The 16,851-nt window shown below is 53.9% G+C and overlaps 3 protein-coding genes across 3 annotated transcripts; all 3 read right to left on the minus strand.

Annotated features, from left to right (window-relative positions):
* Positions 1 to 430: 430 nt before the first annotated feature.
* On the minus strand, positions 431 to 3,556 carry STEHIDRAFT_163058 (uncharacterized protein; the record flags this gene model as incomplete). Its single annotated transcript, XM_007310732.1, has 7 exons — positions 431 to 1,910; positions 2,024 to 2,209; positions 2,316 to 2,894; positions 2,973 to 3,038; positions 3,108 to 3,149; positions 3,225 to 3,234; positions 3,502 to 3,556. 7 exons carry the CDS (start codon positions 3,554 to 3,556, stop codon positions 431 to 433), a joined length of 2,418 nt encoding a protein of 805 aa, XP_007310794.1.
* Positions 3,557 to 4,819: 1,263 nt separating this feature from the next.
* On the minus strand, positions 4,820 to 10,804 carry STEHIDRAFT_126160 (uncharacterized protein). The gene is made up of 17 exons (XM_007310733.1): positions 10,642 to 10,804; positions 10,228 to 10,574; positions 10,102 to 10,166; positions 9,965 to 10,045; positions 9,267 to 9,433; positions 9,020 to 9,133; positions 8,249 to 8,840; positions 7,716 to 8,116; positions 7,530 to 7,618; positions 7,253 to 7,380; positions 6,991 to 7,125; positions 6,654 to 6,898; positions 6,473 to 6,548; positions 6,193 to 6,397; positions 5,907 to 6,095; positions 5,769 to 5,832; positions 4,820 to 5,687 (listed from the first exon to the last, which is right to left on the minus strand). Exons 1-17 carry the CDS (start codon positions 10,787 to 10,789, stop codon positions 5,170 to 5,172), a joined length of 3,564 nt encoding a protein of 1,187 aa, XP_007310795.1. The 5' UTR covers positions 10,790 to 10,804; the 3' UTR covers positions 4,820 to 5,169.
* A 578-nt stretch (positions 10,805 to 11,382) lies between these two features.
* STEHIDRAFT_126161 (uncharacterized protein) lies at positions 11,383 to 16,315 on the minus strand. Its single transcript, XM_007310734.1, has 4 exons — positions 15,397 to 16,315; positions 15,258 to 15,337; positions 12,799 to 13,617; positions 11,383 to 12,728 (listed from the first exon to the last, which is right to left on the minus strand). Exons 1-4 carry the CDS (start codon positions 16,157 to 16,159, stop codon positions 12,006 to 12,008), a joined length of 2,385 nt encoding a protein of 794 aa, XP_007310796.1. The 5' UTR covers positions 16,160 to 16,315; the 3' UTR covers positions 11,383 to 12,005.
* Positions 16,316 to 16,851: the final 536 nt, after the last annotated feature.

Here is a 16,851-nt window from a genome sequence, read left to right on the forward strand (position 1 = left end):
CGAGTAAATGACCGGATAGTATGTACATATATATGTACGCTGCAGGCAACTCGAACAAAGTAGAAAAGCGAAAGGAGGAACGAAGAGGAGGAGTAGTGACAAAGAAAGAAGAAGAAAATGATAAGTAAGCACGAAAGGAAGTCAGGTAGGTAAGTAAAGGCGAATCAGGACAGTCGAGCGGCGAGCACTGAGACTAGAAATACAGCACCGAGACGAGCACAGGTGAATACAGCGTTGGTGAGTAAGCGAGCGGGCGAGAGTGCGAGGCAAGGAGTGAGGAACGGAGGGGACGAGGGACGGGCTAGAGGGATGGATGTGACACGTACGAGGCGGGACGGAGAAGAACGAAGAACGAAGAAGGATAAGTACGAATCAGAAGCTCATTCAAGACGAAGAACAAATAATGTATGTTGACCCGAAAAGCTCAGGCTCACAAAGCCCTCGCAGACGACACATCGCTCCCTCTCCAAACCTCATAATCCCCGCTCCCCCCACTAGTCATCCGACTAACCCTCCTCTGCCCCTGACCCTCTCCCGCCCCGATCCCCCCATACACGCTCTCCCCTTTCGCGTTCCCTCTGCTCGGCGACACACCCCTCCTCACCGCCACCTCATCCCAAACCGGCATAACCCTATCCCCCGCCGGACTCGTCTTCCCGTTCTGCCCTCCTCCTCCTCCTCCTCCCGCACCCGCACCCCCACTATAACTAGACCAAGTCGACGCCCTCGAGCTCTGCCTCGATATCGACAGATGATTATCCCGCGCGTACATCGAGCCAGAATAGGTAGACGGCACGGCGCGTCCTTCGGCTTCGAATGGAATGGGGATCGGATCCCAGGAGAGAGCGGGGGATGTGGGGCCGAGGACGGCGTAGGCTGAGGGGAGGGAGGTGTTCGTTTCTCGTCGGGCATTAGCACTACCCTGTGCCGCCGACGATGACGATGACGATGACAAGGGCTGCTGCTGTGAGTACGAGAAGGGTACGGTCCCAGGTGGGTTCGCGAATGGATCGGCGTTGGCGGTGGCGGTGGCGGTGGCGTCGAGGTTGAGAATATTCCGACTATCCTCGAATGGATTCTCGTTATACCCTCCATACACAGGCCCACCCACTATCTCCACAGAAATCCCACTCGCCCTCCTCCTATCCCTCTCCCTCACTCTCACCGGAAACGCAGGACTAGGCAACAACGGACTCGCCACCCTCCCATTCGCATTCCCGTTCGCATCCATCCCCCGCACGTTCACAAGCAACGTATTCCTCGGCGAACCCTCATAATACGCGCTCCCCGTCGCGCTCGGACCCGACATCGAACTGTCTCGCTGGAATTTCTGCGGGAGGGACGCGAGGGGGGGAAGACCGACGTAGGAAGGCATTCTTGGTCCTGTCCCTGTCCCTGTCTGTGTCCGTTGTTGCATCATCGGCTGCGATCCACTCCCGTTCCCGTTCCCGTTCGACGTGGTGGTGGTGAGGACGTTGTTGTTGTTACCGTGATGCACGTCCCTCGACCCAAAACTCGCATTACTACCATCCGAGCCGGATCGCCCGTGCGCGCCCGATCCCCCTGATCCAGAGGGCGAGTTCGCGCGCCGGGTCCATAAGTTTTCGGTGAGGAAGCGTTCGTCGGTCGAACCGTAGCCTGCATGCGAATGGGCGTGGAAGAAAGGAAGTTTCACGCGGGAGCCGAGGGATCTTAGCTGGAAGGGTAGTCTGATGCGTGATATGATGGATTTGAAGCGGAAGGAGGACGAGGGGTATGAAGAGGAAGAGGAAGAGGAGGGGGAAGATCGAGAGGAGAAGAAAGGGAGGCGGTGTCGGAGGCGGGTGAAGAAGAGGAGGGAGAGGAGGAGCCCGAGGATGACGATGGAGGCGGAGACGGAGCCGGCGATGGTTGCGACTTTTTGTTTCGAGCTGGATGAGATGTCGAGTATGAGTGCGTTTCTCGTAGGAAGAAAGAAAGAAACGTCGAGGGTGCCAGAAGAAGTGCATTTAGAAAGAAAAAAAAGTAAGACGAAAGAACATACATCGAACTCCCCGAATCCGCCGCATTCACAGAACTCGACCCACTCGCTCCCGCCGCCGCCGCAGATGAAGACGCACTGGCACTGACACTGACACTGTGAACCAAGCTTGTTGCTACTGTGTCGATGCTCGTCGGCGTCGGCGTCGAGGCGAAGTTGTGCGAGCTTTGGGTTGAGATGATGGATGTGCTACGAATGTGTGCATATGTGAGCGGTGTGAAGACGAGAGAACGAAAAGACGAGGATACAAGAAGACGAGCAAAATAGAACGGATGAACGAGCATTCATGACTTACGAAGATGACGAAGACGACGCAGCATCCAACCCCGCAACACTCGAAGCCACCGCGATAGAAGTTGATGAAGACGTTGGAGTTACTTGCGTGGATGTAGGAGCGGGAGCAGGGGTGCCGAAGACGGCGGAAGAAGAAAATGAGAAAGGGAAGGTCGTGACTGAGGATGTAGAAAACGAAGAAGAGGACGAAGATGATGTCGTGGACGATGAAGACGATGGAGATGACGATGAAGATAACGATGATGAAGATGACGATGACGAAGACGATGAAGACGATGATGAAGTAGTGGAGGACGCATTGAGGCCAGCGGGGGTAGAAGCCACAGGAATTGAGGTCGAGGTCGAGCTTGACGATATACTCGTGCTCGTGCTCGTACCAGCGGTGTCGGTGGATGCAGATGTAGGAGTGGACGCGGAAGAAGTAGACGTAGAACTAGAGCTAGCATCGCTCGCGCCAGAGTCGATACCGGTCCCCGTGGAAAGCGGATCATTGAAGATGATCGTGCTCGTGAACGATCCTCCATCCGTGAACGTCGTGATCGAAACGGAGGTCGAGAGGCTCGTACTCGTACTTGTCGAACTACACACAAACACAAGCACACAACCATAAAAAATCAACGTTTTTTTGACCCGGTACGCAGCAAAAGAAAGAACGAACCTCGACTCGGACGTCGATGTCACGAGCAGATTGGCAGCAACCGACGAAGACGAAGACGTCGCAGCACTATTGAGTGACAGCATATTGTTATTCAGTTCGACGGTCTACATTGATGAGATACTCCGAATCACTTACGCGGTAGAAACTGACGAAGATGAAGATGAAGGCGTCGTGGTACTAAATATTGAGATACATCCTATTGTTAGTTCTACGGTCTCTAAGTACATCGATCGGATAGTCCGAATCACTTACGCGGTAGAACCTGCAGATAACGAGAGGAAATGGTAAGCGTGCGACACATGCGTACAAGCAGCCTGGACGTAGCACAGAACACAGAACACCGCATCGCGTGGTTACCGCATAGACTCGTATCGAGCACAAGAAGCGGACGGGTATGCGTCTGGCGACCGCGTATGCCACAGTGCAACGTTCGACGCATGGATCCAGCCGTTGGAGGACTAGGATTCTGTGGAGACGGGAGACGTGTCCAGCCACAGGCTGAATTGACGCAAGCGCATATACTATGCACAAGTGTGTGTCTCTTCGTCGATTGAACGATACAGGAGTGTAGAGTGGTCGGACATGATGGCTCCGTGCGGTCCACGAGACTACTCTTTGTAGCAGCATACCCACGTAGAGTCCAGATGACGAGCGAAGACTCGCACCATCCGAGAGGAGAGCCAACGCAGCACGATTTGCTACCGACAAGCACCGGACGCAACTTGCCCAACAAAGAGAAAACCATGATCATACCAAGGCAGAACAAAAACGAATGGCACACACCTGAAGAAGTAGCACTAACAGTGGAGCATGAGCCCGAACTCGAGCTCGTACTCGTCGCATCCTGCCTTCGATCCCTACCTCTCCCTCTAACAACACCCATAACTAAGATTCCTCGTCCAGGCGGCAGCCGATTCCTATTAAAGGGACCGACTTGTCAAGAACGAGCCACCGTGAGTCGAACGGTATCGTGTGTATAAAACTGTAGGTCCTTCCTCGTCAAGAGGAAGTTAAAGTAAGAGGCCCAATCGACGTGGGACAGGCGCTCTCCAGGAGCAAACTTGGTCGGGGCGGGGCGATAAAAGAGATGATGATCAGAGGTGATTCAAGTTGTACAGCAAGTCGGGATGCTGTATGGAGGTAAGTATTCCAGGAGAGTCAATGCGTCCAGAGTGAGGTAGTATCGACCGAGAAAGGGAGTAGGATGGATATGTCAGTACGAGAGAAAGAGAAAAGACAAGAGAAAGGAAGACCAACGTCAGAAAGAGGAGAACATATGCATATCTCGGCTCAGATACGTTAGACTGCGAACATTTGTTCCCGAGATGGCTTTGAGAGCTGCGTCAGGACAATACGCACCACTCTCGATGGTGGCGGCTGGCAAGGACCGGCGATTGTTCCTGCGCATGTCAGCCGAGCTGAGCACATATCGTCTTGACGACCCGACCTTCTTTCCCTCGCAGCCGCCGGCCATCATTCCCTTAAACCATGTGGCGTGCGGGTAGGGTGTGGCCCAGAGCTCGAACAACCCATTCATCCAAGTTAGTTACAGTACTTCCTACAGAGAATACGAGACAGGGGAGCCAGCGGCAAGTTCACGCTGCACACACGAAAGAACAGGCCATCACATTGGCCGGACCCGGTCTAAGTGCTGTACACACCGTCAATGCGCAGTGTTTCTATGGCTTTGACGCCTTCCATACCACGAAAACAATCGAGGGTGATGATGTAGTACAAAAGTAAGACCCACCGAGTTTGATGATGAGTCCAGTGACACATACGTAGTATCATGACAAGAGCCCCAGAGGTTCGAGAGCGTTCGTGCCCGTCCCCAGAGTCAGTACCGCCCAAAACCTAGATTTCGAAAACTATCCATGTATGTACCAGTAAATATATCCCAGTGAAATATCATAGCGAAAACCTGTTCTTGAACGGAGAGGATTCGCTAACAAGTTATGTACAGTAACATAGGCTTACTCTAATCCCGTCTCTTGATCGTCAACTCATCGTCATTTTCATCGTCAGCGCGTTCCGTCGTGAGATATGTATATGGTATATACGAAAAAGAAAAATCACCGGGGGAATCCATCTACTGGACCCCTTTTTTTCCCCCAACCATCCAGTCCCCGTCCGACCGCCCAACCATCTATATCAAATCTCCCACCCCTCCTTCTCTTAACCCCCACCAACCACAACCCTACCCCTCCAACACCTCCCGACTCGCCAACACCCGATGCGCCAACGCGCTCAAATTCGCATCCGCCATGACCACCTCGGGCGTGTACTCCACCCCGAACGCCTGTTTGATCGCGCGCGCGATCCGTTTGGCTTGTTTTTCGGACCAGAACCGGAAGTCGTCTGGGTCGGCGGAGGATGAGTCGGGGGAGGGAGAGGTTGGGGAGGCGGGTATGGGGGAGGTGGGGGAAGTAGGTTCGGATGCGGATGCGGAGGAGGATTGAGCGTCTGTGTCTGTGTCGGTGGCGGTGGCGGTAGCAGGAGAGGTATCATCATTCGGGGCAGACATGATGTTCGCAGCCTCCGTGATGGTACCCGAGGACGAAGACGTAGAAGCAGAGGTAGAAGACGAAGATGGCAGGGCGAGAACGGGACGGCAGGAGATAGGTATGAGCGACGGGTCCGAGTCGAGGCAGAGCGGGACGATGCGCATGAGTGAGGACCGGACGGAGGCGAAGTCGAGGTTTTGGGGCTGGTCGACTGTTTATATAAATACGGACAGTTAGTCATTTGGGAAAATGAGAGGGAATGAGAGGGGTGACGAGGAAAGGCAAAACGCACCGTAGATCTCAAACGGCCCGTCCAGACTCATGACATTATACTTCCCATCATGGTGGTACCGAACCTATCAACGCACAGACCCGACCATTGACCGTTGAGTGTCTACGCAATCCGCGATTTTAACGGATAACAACGCACCTCATATCGCCCGACTCCCCACGGCAGCTTATCCCCCTTAAACACGACCTCCCCACTCGTCGGCGTATCCTTCGCACCTCCCTCCACGATCCCGATCGGCACGTCTCCGTCCCATTCTTCGTCGTGCACGGGGAGCCACATGCCCAGTGAAGAGGTCTTCGTGACGAGGCTCGACTGGTTCGCGCCGACCTGTTTTCCAATGCATAATATACATCGAGTGTAAGTCAAAAAAAAAAAAGGAGTGGGGTGTGCAAGACGATATCTGGGAAAGAAAGAAGGAACGTACCCTGTAGATCCCAATCCAATCCTTCCTCGAATGATTCTCTGGAGCCTGCCACTGCACCCTGATCGGCTCTCCCAGATGGAACCTGGGCGCGTTCGAACGCTTAGAGTCGGAGTCGGAGTCGAAAGTGACATTCGAGTCGGAGTTGGAAAGGATCGTAGCGCGGTACTTGTCCGTTTCGTACGAGGAGAGGTCGTTCGCCACGCGTCTGTGTTCAAGTTATATTAGTGAGTAGGGAGGAAGGGGGAGGGGGAGGGGAGGGAAGGGGAGAAATGAAACGTACGTGATGACCAGTTTCTCTCGGGATTGCTGCAGCAGGAACTTCGTGTCTTGCATCACCTCTGGGATCCTCGACCGGGCTACACATCCCCACGAAAAGAATCCGCTTGTCAGCGCCTTCCTCCTCCATGTTCTCCTCTAAAACGAAGTCACGCATGCACAGAAACAGAAGAGGAAAAACTCACATTTCGCCAAAAACTCCTCCACAACCTCCGCCGTCTCCTCAAACACCTTCTCCAGATTCCCCCTCACCTCCCTCACCACCTTCACCACCCTCGTCATCTCTGGGCCCTGTCCGATCTGTCCGAGGCCCAGTCTGCCCGCGCGCCGCTCGAGCAGCCGCGCGTTCTTGGACGCTACTTTCTTGATCACTTTCACGAAGCCGGCGTCTTTACGGAGCGAGTCGCCGTAGAGCTTGCGCATGTGCGGGCTGTTTGTTGGGGAGGATGTACAGACGACTGATGAGCGAGGGGAAAGGAACGAGCGAAAAGGCGAGACGGGAGACGGGAGGAGACAACGCACTTTTCCACGTTCCGAAGGAACCACCAGTAGCTCAGATGTCTGATCACGGCGAGCGTATACACCACTTTACTCCCGCTGATGAGCGCAAGACCGAAGAACGCGGCGCCCGCGACGATCTCGGGGTTGTTCAGGTACCTATTCGCGAGCATTCGATATCACCGCCACCACCAATAACAACACCAGAAAAAGAGAAGCCCCATCAACCACGGTACAAGAGAGAATGGAAAGGAGCGGCTGGACGGAGACGAGAAGAGAAACGCACCGGTAAATCCCAGAATAATCTAAATTGGACGGGAAGTCCTCCATGAAGAAGTCGCCGTAGAACCAGCCGAACACTCCGAGGACCTCGAAGCTCTCTTTCGCGGCCCACATGTGGAACGCAACGAGCGCCTGTAATATATGTGTATGCGGTCATTTAGTAAAAGTTCTCATGGCATTTGAAGGCGGAGAGAAGAAATACGTGGGCGAAGGTGGAAAGCGGACGGGTTGAGTGAGGGAGAAAGGGGAAGGGGAATGTAAGAGAAAAGAGAAACACGCACAACGCCCATAACATGCCTCAACAGCTCATCTCCCTCCGTCCAATCGACAGGCAACCTATACGTGTTCCACACTAGCCCCAGGAAACTCGCTATCCACCCAACCCACGACAACAAAAAATCAGCTTTCCAAAATCGAAGCGACGAACGCAAACTAAAACGACAACGAAAAAGAATGACAAAACGCACCATAAGTCATACACATACTCAAATTATACACAACCTTCCAATTCATAAACGCCTCCCTAACCGCGCCCTCTCCCGCCCCATCGTCCCTCGCATGCCCATGCCCATGCCTGCCCTCCCCATGCCTTCCCTCCGCATAAATCCCTTCCCCGAGCCTCCCCTCCTTCCCGCCATACCTCCTCCCCGCCCCACTCGTCGGATAATGATAATGTTTCAGATAATGTCTCACGAGGAACTTGCCCTCGCTCTGTGCGCGGAGCACGCTCCCGAGTCCGAAAGAGTGGAAGAGACACCAGGCGAGGGCGTGCGTTGCGTGGAGGACGATAGAAGAGGAGGGGGAGGAGGGGAGGAAGAAGAGGAGAGAAGTGTAGGAGAGGAGGAGGATGAGCATGAAGTCTGTTGCGCTACATGGATCACGAAAAGGCGACAGGCGATCAGTCTGACGAAACGATGGGGAGGAATTGAGGAGTCGAGAATGGGTGAGGCAGAGTGTATGGAGGGAGGGGAAGGAGGGGGAGGAAGACAGACAGACATACCGGAAAATATCCAAATTCTTCAAAAAGATCGTATCGTTCCTAAAATACCGATTCATCAAATCATGCCCGCTCGTCGTCGTCGGGCTCCTGCTCCTCTCCCTCCGTCCCATCATCGCCTTCCCTGCCTTACTTCCCCCCAGTCCTTCATCCATCTCGAGCCCCGTCGCCGTTTCTTTCATGCAAGTAGTAGTCGTGGTCGTGGTAGTACTCGTCCCCACCAACTCAATCTCCGTCTCCGTCTCAGTCTCCACCTCATCTTCCTCCGTCGCCGTATCCCCCTCCGTCGCACTAGGCGTCGACATCGCGCTCGCGCTCGTCGCGTCCGAGACTGACCGGGCTCTGTTCGTCGGACTACCACTGCCTCCACTTTCCACCTCCGTCAACTTCTCTACCTCGTTCTCGTTCTTCCCTCCTGTGGCAGTGGCGGGCAAACTAACCACCGAAACCGAAGCCGATCCGGAAACGGGGGTAGACACAGAGGTGGAAACAGATAAGGAAGGGTTCGAAGACTGGGATTTATGCGTGCGCGAGCGGCGGGGGACGAGGACGCGTTCGGCGAGCGGTTTGCGTTGGCCGTACATGCGTTCGATGTCTGCGTGGGTTTGTGTTTGCGTTTGTGTTTCATTAGTGCGTTGGTGGAGCAGGATATGTATAATTTACGATGGAATACGAATTCGGATCCAGAAGTCAGCAAGTCGAAGAAAAATGTTATCAATCCCGAAATTAGGAGTGGAAACTGTCCAGGATAAAAGAGAGAGAGAGAGTACGCACGAGGATTCTCGAACCACACCAAAAACGCGAACTGGGCCGCGTGCGCCGCGATGGAGACGAACAAGACGGGATAAGAGCCGACGATGAGCGAGAGGCCGTAAAACCATGCGTAGCCTGTTGCGTTCATTGTACGTTTACCCATCGAGCCAACGCAAAAAAAACAAAAAGATCGTCAGTACTCAGCCCCATCCGCAAGAATCTCCAAACCCGTAGTCAAGAAACCCAAAATATGAGAAAAGAGACATACCAACAGAATACATCGGATGCGGCGCCAACTCGAAAACCCCGTCGAAAACAAGGTTGCCCCGCTGGAAGAAACAGTCGCCCCAGTACCAGCCATAATCTTTCACGACGTGGTGTGCTTCGGATTTTACCCAGAGGTTGAAGGCGATAAGGGTCGTGCCTACTATCCATCTGTGTTTTTTATGGAGGGGAAAGGGGTTGAGAGGGAGGGAGAGGGGATGGTGGGGATGAGATGAGCATGAGGGAGAAGGGAAATGGTTAGTCAATTGATTTCTTCGTTTGGATACGGAGGTTAAGAGGCAAGAGAATACGAGAGAGGTGTATATGGAGAGGACAAGGGTGTGGCGACCGAACACGCTATGGGAGCATGCCCGCTGTGGCACACGACCACTTCGACTGAATCGGTCTAGAAATAATAATTGTGATACTTCATTTCGCTTCGCTACGAACGCGTCTCATAAGGGCTCGCACGTACATATACGCGTCTAGGGTGCTTCTGCCCCTTTGCACGCTCCCAGCTCGTATCTGAGTACGTATGTACTCAGTGTGGATGCTTCGCCACGACGCGTACGCAAGACGTCGTATAACGTACATGGACCCGACACGTTAGGGTCGAAGGTCGAGATGTGCTCTCCCCATAATTATCACAGCGAGTATGCACCTCATCGGCTTCAAAAACTAAAGAATGGGAGAAGAACATACCTCAAGACATGGACCGGAATGGACAAGCCAGTCGGGACGCGGAAACACGCAAAGGCGAAGAGGCAGAAGGACAGAAAGTCGCTGTGTACAAGAGAAGGGGGTGAGCAAGACGTAAGGACGGGAGTGAATCGACGTACTTGATAAGGATGATATCGACTGCTTGACGGAAGAGCAACCAGGCGTTATATTCCAGTGGGAGTTCCTATACACATCTCATGAGAAACACTTTAATCACAAAGAAAGAAACAAAAAAAAACACCAACATCGAAACTATAATCGCTCCCCATCTTCCCAACCAACTGTTTCCGAATCCACTCCCTAACCTCCGGCCTCCTCTTCCCATCCAACCACCCCATCCTCTGCACCTCCCTCACGATCCACTTCCTCCTGCTCTGTTTCGTCAACACATAGCCCAGGCCAGCATCGTACGCCGCGCGCCAGAACGCAAAGTACGCAAAGAAGAAGACTTTGCGGAGTGTCCCGGATGTGGTGCAGAAGAGGACGAGCTGGAGGGCGAGGAGGAGGAGGTTGAGGATGTCGAGGTGCGACTTTGGGTGGGAGGGATGTAGGAGCGCGGTCACGACGTCGTGCGTCGTCGGGACGCGGAAGACTGGACGCGACGATGAGTATATGCGTTTGAAAGTTGAGCGAAAGAATAAGGGATGAGGAGGACGTACCCTGGCCGCTAGGCGTCTTGCCCCAGACGACCTCTTCCTTCTCCTTCTCTGGCTCTGCTACAGGAGAACTCGACTCTTTCATCGCTGCTGCTGCTGCTGCTGCAGTTGTCGTTCGCAATCGCAGACCTTCCTGGGTACCGGCCGACATTGTTCGAGTTGGAAAGGAGGCGCACACGACCTCGCGAAGTTGGGGATGCGAGGATGAGTCTCGTTTCAGCGACTCGAGCTCACGGAAACTTACGCGACCTGAATTCGGAATCGAATTGGGCTCGGAGCACGTAACGAAAAAGTAAAACGAAATTGTGTTCTTTCGCACGTGTTTCTTGCATCCTAAACCCCGTCTGATACGTGGCAATTATTGCGGGGAGTCCCTTCCGATGTCGGACGCGCTACATGACGAGGAGCGAAACAAGTTCGGACGGCGGACTGGTGAGAGCTCGAGATGGGGATGGGGCTGCTTGTGGAGGGAAAGTCGACGGTGTTGTAGAAGGGCGTCGTGTGACTCCGTAAGCTTGAGTTTACTTCAGGTCTATATATGTATGTGAAGCTGAGAAAGGAACAAGGGACTCGGGACGACTCGGTTTTGTGGCTGCTATCTGCGATTCAACATGGAGTAACTGTTGTTGGACTCGCGCCCCTATTCTCAGTGAATGTTGCATCCAGAGCTCGAACGTTCAATCTGTCGAAGGAACAAACTCAGGCTGAGCAAAAATATCTCTCAACTCGCCGTGTTCAACGTAACGGGAATAGAATACGAACAAAACACGATCATCGACGGCATGACTATCGACAATACTCATACACTACCTACAGTGTGTGTACATCAAGAAACATGACCTATCGTGCGACTCTCGAAGTCAGGAGGACGAGGGCGCAGACGGGAGGAAGACGAGATAGATGTATGTATGTACGTACGAGACCGGAAATGTACAGATTGACACCAAACAATGCACATGAAAAGCATGGACTATAGAACAGAGATCCTAAGAATGAGTTCGAGTTCGCGAGTCGAGAGGTAGAGAGAGGGAGGGAGAGAGGGAGATATAAGGTGGGATAGATAATGTGACAGAAAAGCAAGAAAAGAGCAACGACGGAGAGCGAGTAACGACGAGACACAAAAACAGACAAAGAAGTCAGCAGCAAACACGGCAGCTCCCGAAAAGAGGGAGGGGTGTAATCAAGAAAGGAATCCAAAGCATGGGGATGGAGATTAAAGAAACTCAGATGGACAGCATACCATATCAAGAGACGAGGCCTTCGAACCCGAGAAAGAAACAATCAAGAAAGAATCAAACAGTCCGCGACAAACTCAAAAATCACAACAAACCGCACAATTCCCCTCTACACTCACCCACCAACCCACCTCACCCCCTCCTCCTCCCCATAAAGAAACACCCCTCATACCCCGGCACCGCCGCCGGGCTCAACGTATCCCTCCACCTCCCCGTAAAACTCCCATACTTATCTCCCACCAAAAACCCGCGATACAACCACTTCCCCCGGTCCCCGTCCAGATACTCCTTGCTCAAGCTCACGAACCCGTCGTAGGGCCGCACACGGCCGACGAGGTTGAACTGGCCCCAGGCGGAGTGGCCTTCGCCCGTGATGAGCACTTCGCGCACGCGGCGCTGATAGGCGGGCTGTGCGACCGGCTCGATTTCGTCTTGCGTGGTAGTGGGTGGAGGCGACGCGTTGGATGTCGAAGGATTCGGAGGGTCGGTCGTGGGCACAGACGGTAAACCAGGACACCTATGATATACCAACATCCCCCTCCTCCCCGGCTCCCTCACCTCCAACCTCTCCTGCCCACCACCAACGACGCTGATATCCACTCCCGTAGGTAAATGCGCCCTCAGCGGGTCTCCCATCGAGAGCGGGCGGTACCGATCGGGTACGTTCGCGGTGTTGGTGTTCGTGTTGGTGTTCGTGTCCGTGCTGCCGCTCTGGGGTTCGTTCGGTTCTTCGGGACCGAGAAGGTGGTATTCGCGGAGTTTCCAGGTTTGCTGATGGCGAGCGACGAGCGAACGGTGAAGTGTGGGTGGAGGGGCGCCGGAGAGGAGTGCGGCGTACGCCGTGAATTCCGTGTACTACCAAAGCGATCTAAAATCAGCTTTTTCTTTCTTGAGACAGAGAAAATAAGATAACGAGAAGACGCACGGTGAAAAGTCCCTCCCAAACCCCTTCCAAACTTCCTAATCTGAACGCCTCAGTGGGCCTCACCGTCTCCCTCTCCTGCGCCCTCGTATTCGCGCCCGCGCCCGCTCCCAATCCACCACCACCCATCCCGCCAAATCCACCACCCAGCCCTCCCATCACCCCCGCCGGTCCTCCCATACCAAACCCACCCCCATGCCCAGGTCCCATCCCGCCCAATCCAAACCCACCAGTGCCGGCAGGGCCCCCAGGCCCAACTCCTCCGAACGGACCCATCCCGAGGCCCGAACCAAGCTGAGGCCCGCGCTTCGCGAGGCTCAGAGCCCGTTTCCATTCCGATTCCCACTCGAAGCTGAGTTTGACGTGGTGGAAGTCGAGCTGCCTCTCTTCCTGCTGGACCGGCTTGTCTCTTTCGGTGGTGGTGGCAGCGGCGGCGGTGGCGGTAGTATCTATACCTTCTGCGACTTGCTTCCCATTCTCCCCCTCCTCATGTTCCTTCCCCTTTCCCTTATCCACCGTAACATTCTCCGCTCGCTCTCCCTCCCTCTCTGCATCACCACCTTCGACCTCCGCATCCTCCTCTTCCAGACTCAACGCCTCCTCCCTCAAAACCTGCCATATCCCACTCGGCGCCAACGGGCTGTTCTTGAACGTGTCCGCCTTGTTCACGCTCTTCGGCGCCAGACTGAGATAGCTCAGGATCGCGGGCGCGGCGAGAGGCGGGGCGACGAGCGGGGGGTAGGAGGCGTAGGATGTCGGGGTGGTGTTGCGTAGGGGGGATGGGGGGAGGAAGTCGATCCATTCGGGCTGGGTTACTGGGTACTGTTTAGGATGGGAGGGAGTGGGTTAGCGAGCAATTTCAGGCGATTTTCGGAGGCCAAAGAAATATGTATAAAATATGATATGGAACGGTGGAGAATATTGACACGCGAGAAATAAAATCGAGGCAATGCCACATTATGGAGGAGAGATGAGCGTGCGAGACGTTCTGTTCAATCGTTCAGAAAAACTATCTGACGGAACCCGCGCGTGAATCACCACCTCCCGCGTTGTCGTCTCATACTCCGAGCTCCTCAAAGAGCTGAATGAACATGCACAAAACACATCCACCACAGAAAGCCCCAAACCCTCGAAAATGCACAGGACGTACATATTCCGAGATCGTGGGTCAATGTATATGAGTGCAAGCCGTCACGTCAACTTCAATCGCTCCAAACAGCGCACAAAAACGTGGCCGACGCTCACGAACTCCAATTCGCTCTACACACTCTCCATCGTGTGTATCGAATCAAGACCATCGATACGCAGTTAAACAAACCCACGAAACCGCCTAATCCACGCACACCTCGCATGGCGAATGACCTCACTCAACGACCACGAACACGCAACCCGAATCATCGCGATCTTTGACAAGACACCCGAAGGTATTGTGTGAATGCCACCGAATCGCGCTTTACGACAGATCTTCGCCGCACGATACGAGAACGCAGGTCGGGGCTCGCAATCGCCCGGGGACAAAATGAGGACCTTTGGATTTTTCATTTCCGTCAATCCACTCTCGAGGAGTGTGTTGTGAAGAAAAATGAAAGAGGAGGCGTGAAGGGGCCTATGTGAGTAAGTACTGCCGTTATTATTACCGGCGGCATTACTTACATATCCCCATAAAAGAGAGCACGTAAGCTCAAGACACGGCTTAGCGATGTCAACATCAATGTTAACAGCCGAGAAAGGATGAGTGCCTGTCCTAACGTTTGTTTAACGTTACGGTAATTCTCGAGTTGTTTGGAAGACACGGCGATCAAGCGAACGACGGGCGCGGGAGACGCCGCGTAGTAGAGACGAGATGGAACGTCCACGAGTCTCGCGACCATCGTCATCGCGATGCGCGCATGCAAGACGAACAGGAACGGCGAAAACATAACAGCGATAGGACAACTTGTGCAGAAGCCGTGATGCACGGCGATTATGCACGGAAGACGCCGACGTCCAACAACGAAATAGTGAAGCAAAAAATTAATCTCCAAAGTAATCACGCCCGTCGTCCTCGTGCTCGCAACGCCAACGATCTCGAGGAACACGCAGAGACGTGCCTTCGGAGGACGAGATGAAATAACGTCGGTTCAAAGCGACGACAATGGATGACGACACCGCGAGTTCATCGGAACTCGCGCTTTGCCCCACACCGCCTACTCGCACACACGAGGCGGTTACGGAGACCGCGAACGCGATGATCTGCGCCTAGAAGGGAACGAGTAGAATGAAATAAAACGAATGCGGAGAAAGGCGAAATGCAGAACGCGAGAACGCGCTTCATTTCGACCGTTTTGCACAGGAATTTACGCACGGTAGCATGGAAGATAGAGAGAATGATAGGGCGCGAAGCAAGGAGAAGCCCAAGAGAGAGAGAAAAGCACAGAGAGAAGAGAAAAGGATAAACGTTCTCGAGGACAGGAGATGCTCACCTTGTGTGCGCCCAGCGCGATAAGCTTGAGGATGCTGACGACGGAGCGGAAGGTCTGTTCGTCGAGGACAAAATACTCCTCTGCCATATCGCCCAGGTTAACATCGCAAAACGAAATTATAGAAAGAGATACAACATACCTGGCTTGAGCAGGAACCAGAACAACCACATCGCCAGCGTCGAGAACTCCGAGTCCGGCGGCCAGATATTATCCTTGATAGCATACGTAGCGAAGCTCGCCCCCTCGGGATCGAACCAAAAGTTACGAAGCCAAATATCGAGCCTCGCATACTTCCTGAGCGTTCGCTCGTTCAGTCCGTCGTTCTCGAGCATCATGAGATACGCCATCCAAAGCATCTCCTTCGTCTTCAAAGTCGCCTTCGCTCCATCCTCGTCTCCGTCTCCGTCTCCGTCCCCCTTCCTCTCGCTCTGATTCTCCCTCTCACTTCCACTCGCAGCAGGAGTATGGTGATCTCCTTCGGCAGGTGCGGTTGGGCTAGGGCTCGGAATAGCCCCATGCCCAGGGAGGCGCGGGATCGGCGCGTTCGTGGTCTGCATCTGCTGTACCTGCACGAAACAATGCTGGAGCCTCCTAAACCTCGTCAACAGCGTGAACCTCCTCTTCAGCTCTCTGATCACGTTCTCCGAGATCTTCGCCTCGGGCCCCAACCTCCTGAAATAAGCCTCGGCATCGAATTTGGCCCTGAAGATCAGGACGTAGAGATGCGGGTTCGTGGACGTGGAGAGCGTGGATGCGAAGCGGCGAGAGACGAGCTGGAGAGAAATAAGGTCGGCTGGGGGACCAGGGGGGCCTAGGGTTGCGGTGAAGAAACCGACATGTTCAATGATCTCGTTGGGAACGCGGTCGAAGGGAGCTGTGACCACTGTTTGCGTCGATACCATCTGTAGTGACTCGTTGATAGATGAACAACAGAATCAAAGACGAGCTGTGCGATGAACGTTGAAGCTGGGCAGACGACGAGGGTGGTGGTCAAGAGCAACAAGGAAAGCGTCGAAGTCGCTCGCGAAGAAAGCAAGGCAAGGTCAGTCGGCAGCAAGTGGCTGGAGTAGAAGTCCTTCGAAGTGCAGATTAGCACGCCTCGTTCCTCGCCTGGGGCTTTGCCTTCTCCGGCCACCCCTTCAGCCCGCCACTTTCGCATCCTACGTAAATAATATCAGAATAAAATGCACCTTTCTATCTATAGCGACCCGTTCTCCCACCCGCTGATTTTTGCTTCGTTTTTGTTTCGAATTTCGTCTCCTACATACACGCCACAAATCGCATCCCCACAGATAATGCACGCTCCAAACCTCACGCGAGATATCCCCATTTTCCCAGATTTTCTCCTACGCTACATTGCAGCATGTCACCTGCACACCCCTGTGACTTTCACTATACATGCAGATTGAACGCTATGCTATGCGCAACGTTTCACGATGACATCGGACGCATCATTTTATGAACTCACGTCTTCCCCTCGTTCCTCCTCGGCTTCCTGCTTCCCCGCATCCTGTCTTCCCTGATTTACATACTGGCCTTGCCTTACCGAAAGACTAATAAAGCGGAGCCGAACCGAGATTCAAGAGCTTCCGAG

The sequence above is a fragment of the Stereum hirsutum genome (genome assembly GCF_000264905.1).
Source record: "Stereum hirsutum FP-91666 SS1 unplaced genomic scaffold STEHIscaffold_21, whole genome shotgun sequence".
Taxonomy (NCBI): Eukaryota; Fungi; Basidiomycota; class Agaricomycetes; order Russulales; family Stereaceae; genus Stereum; species Stereum hirsutum.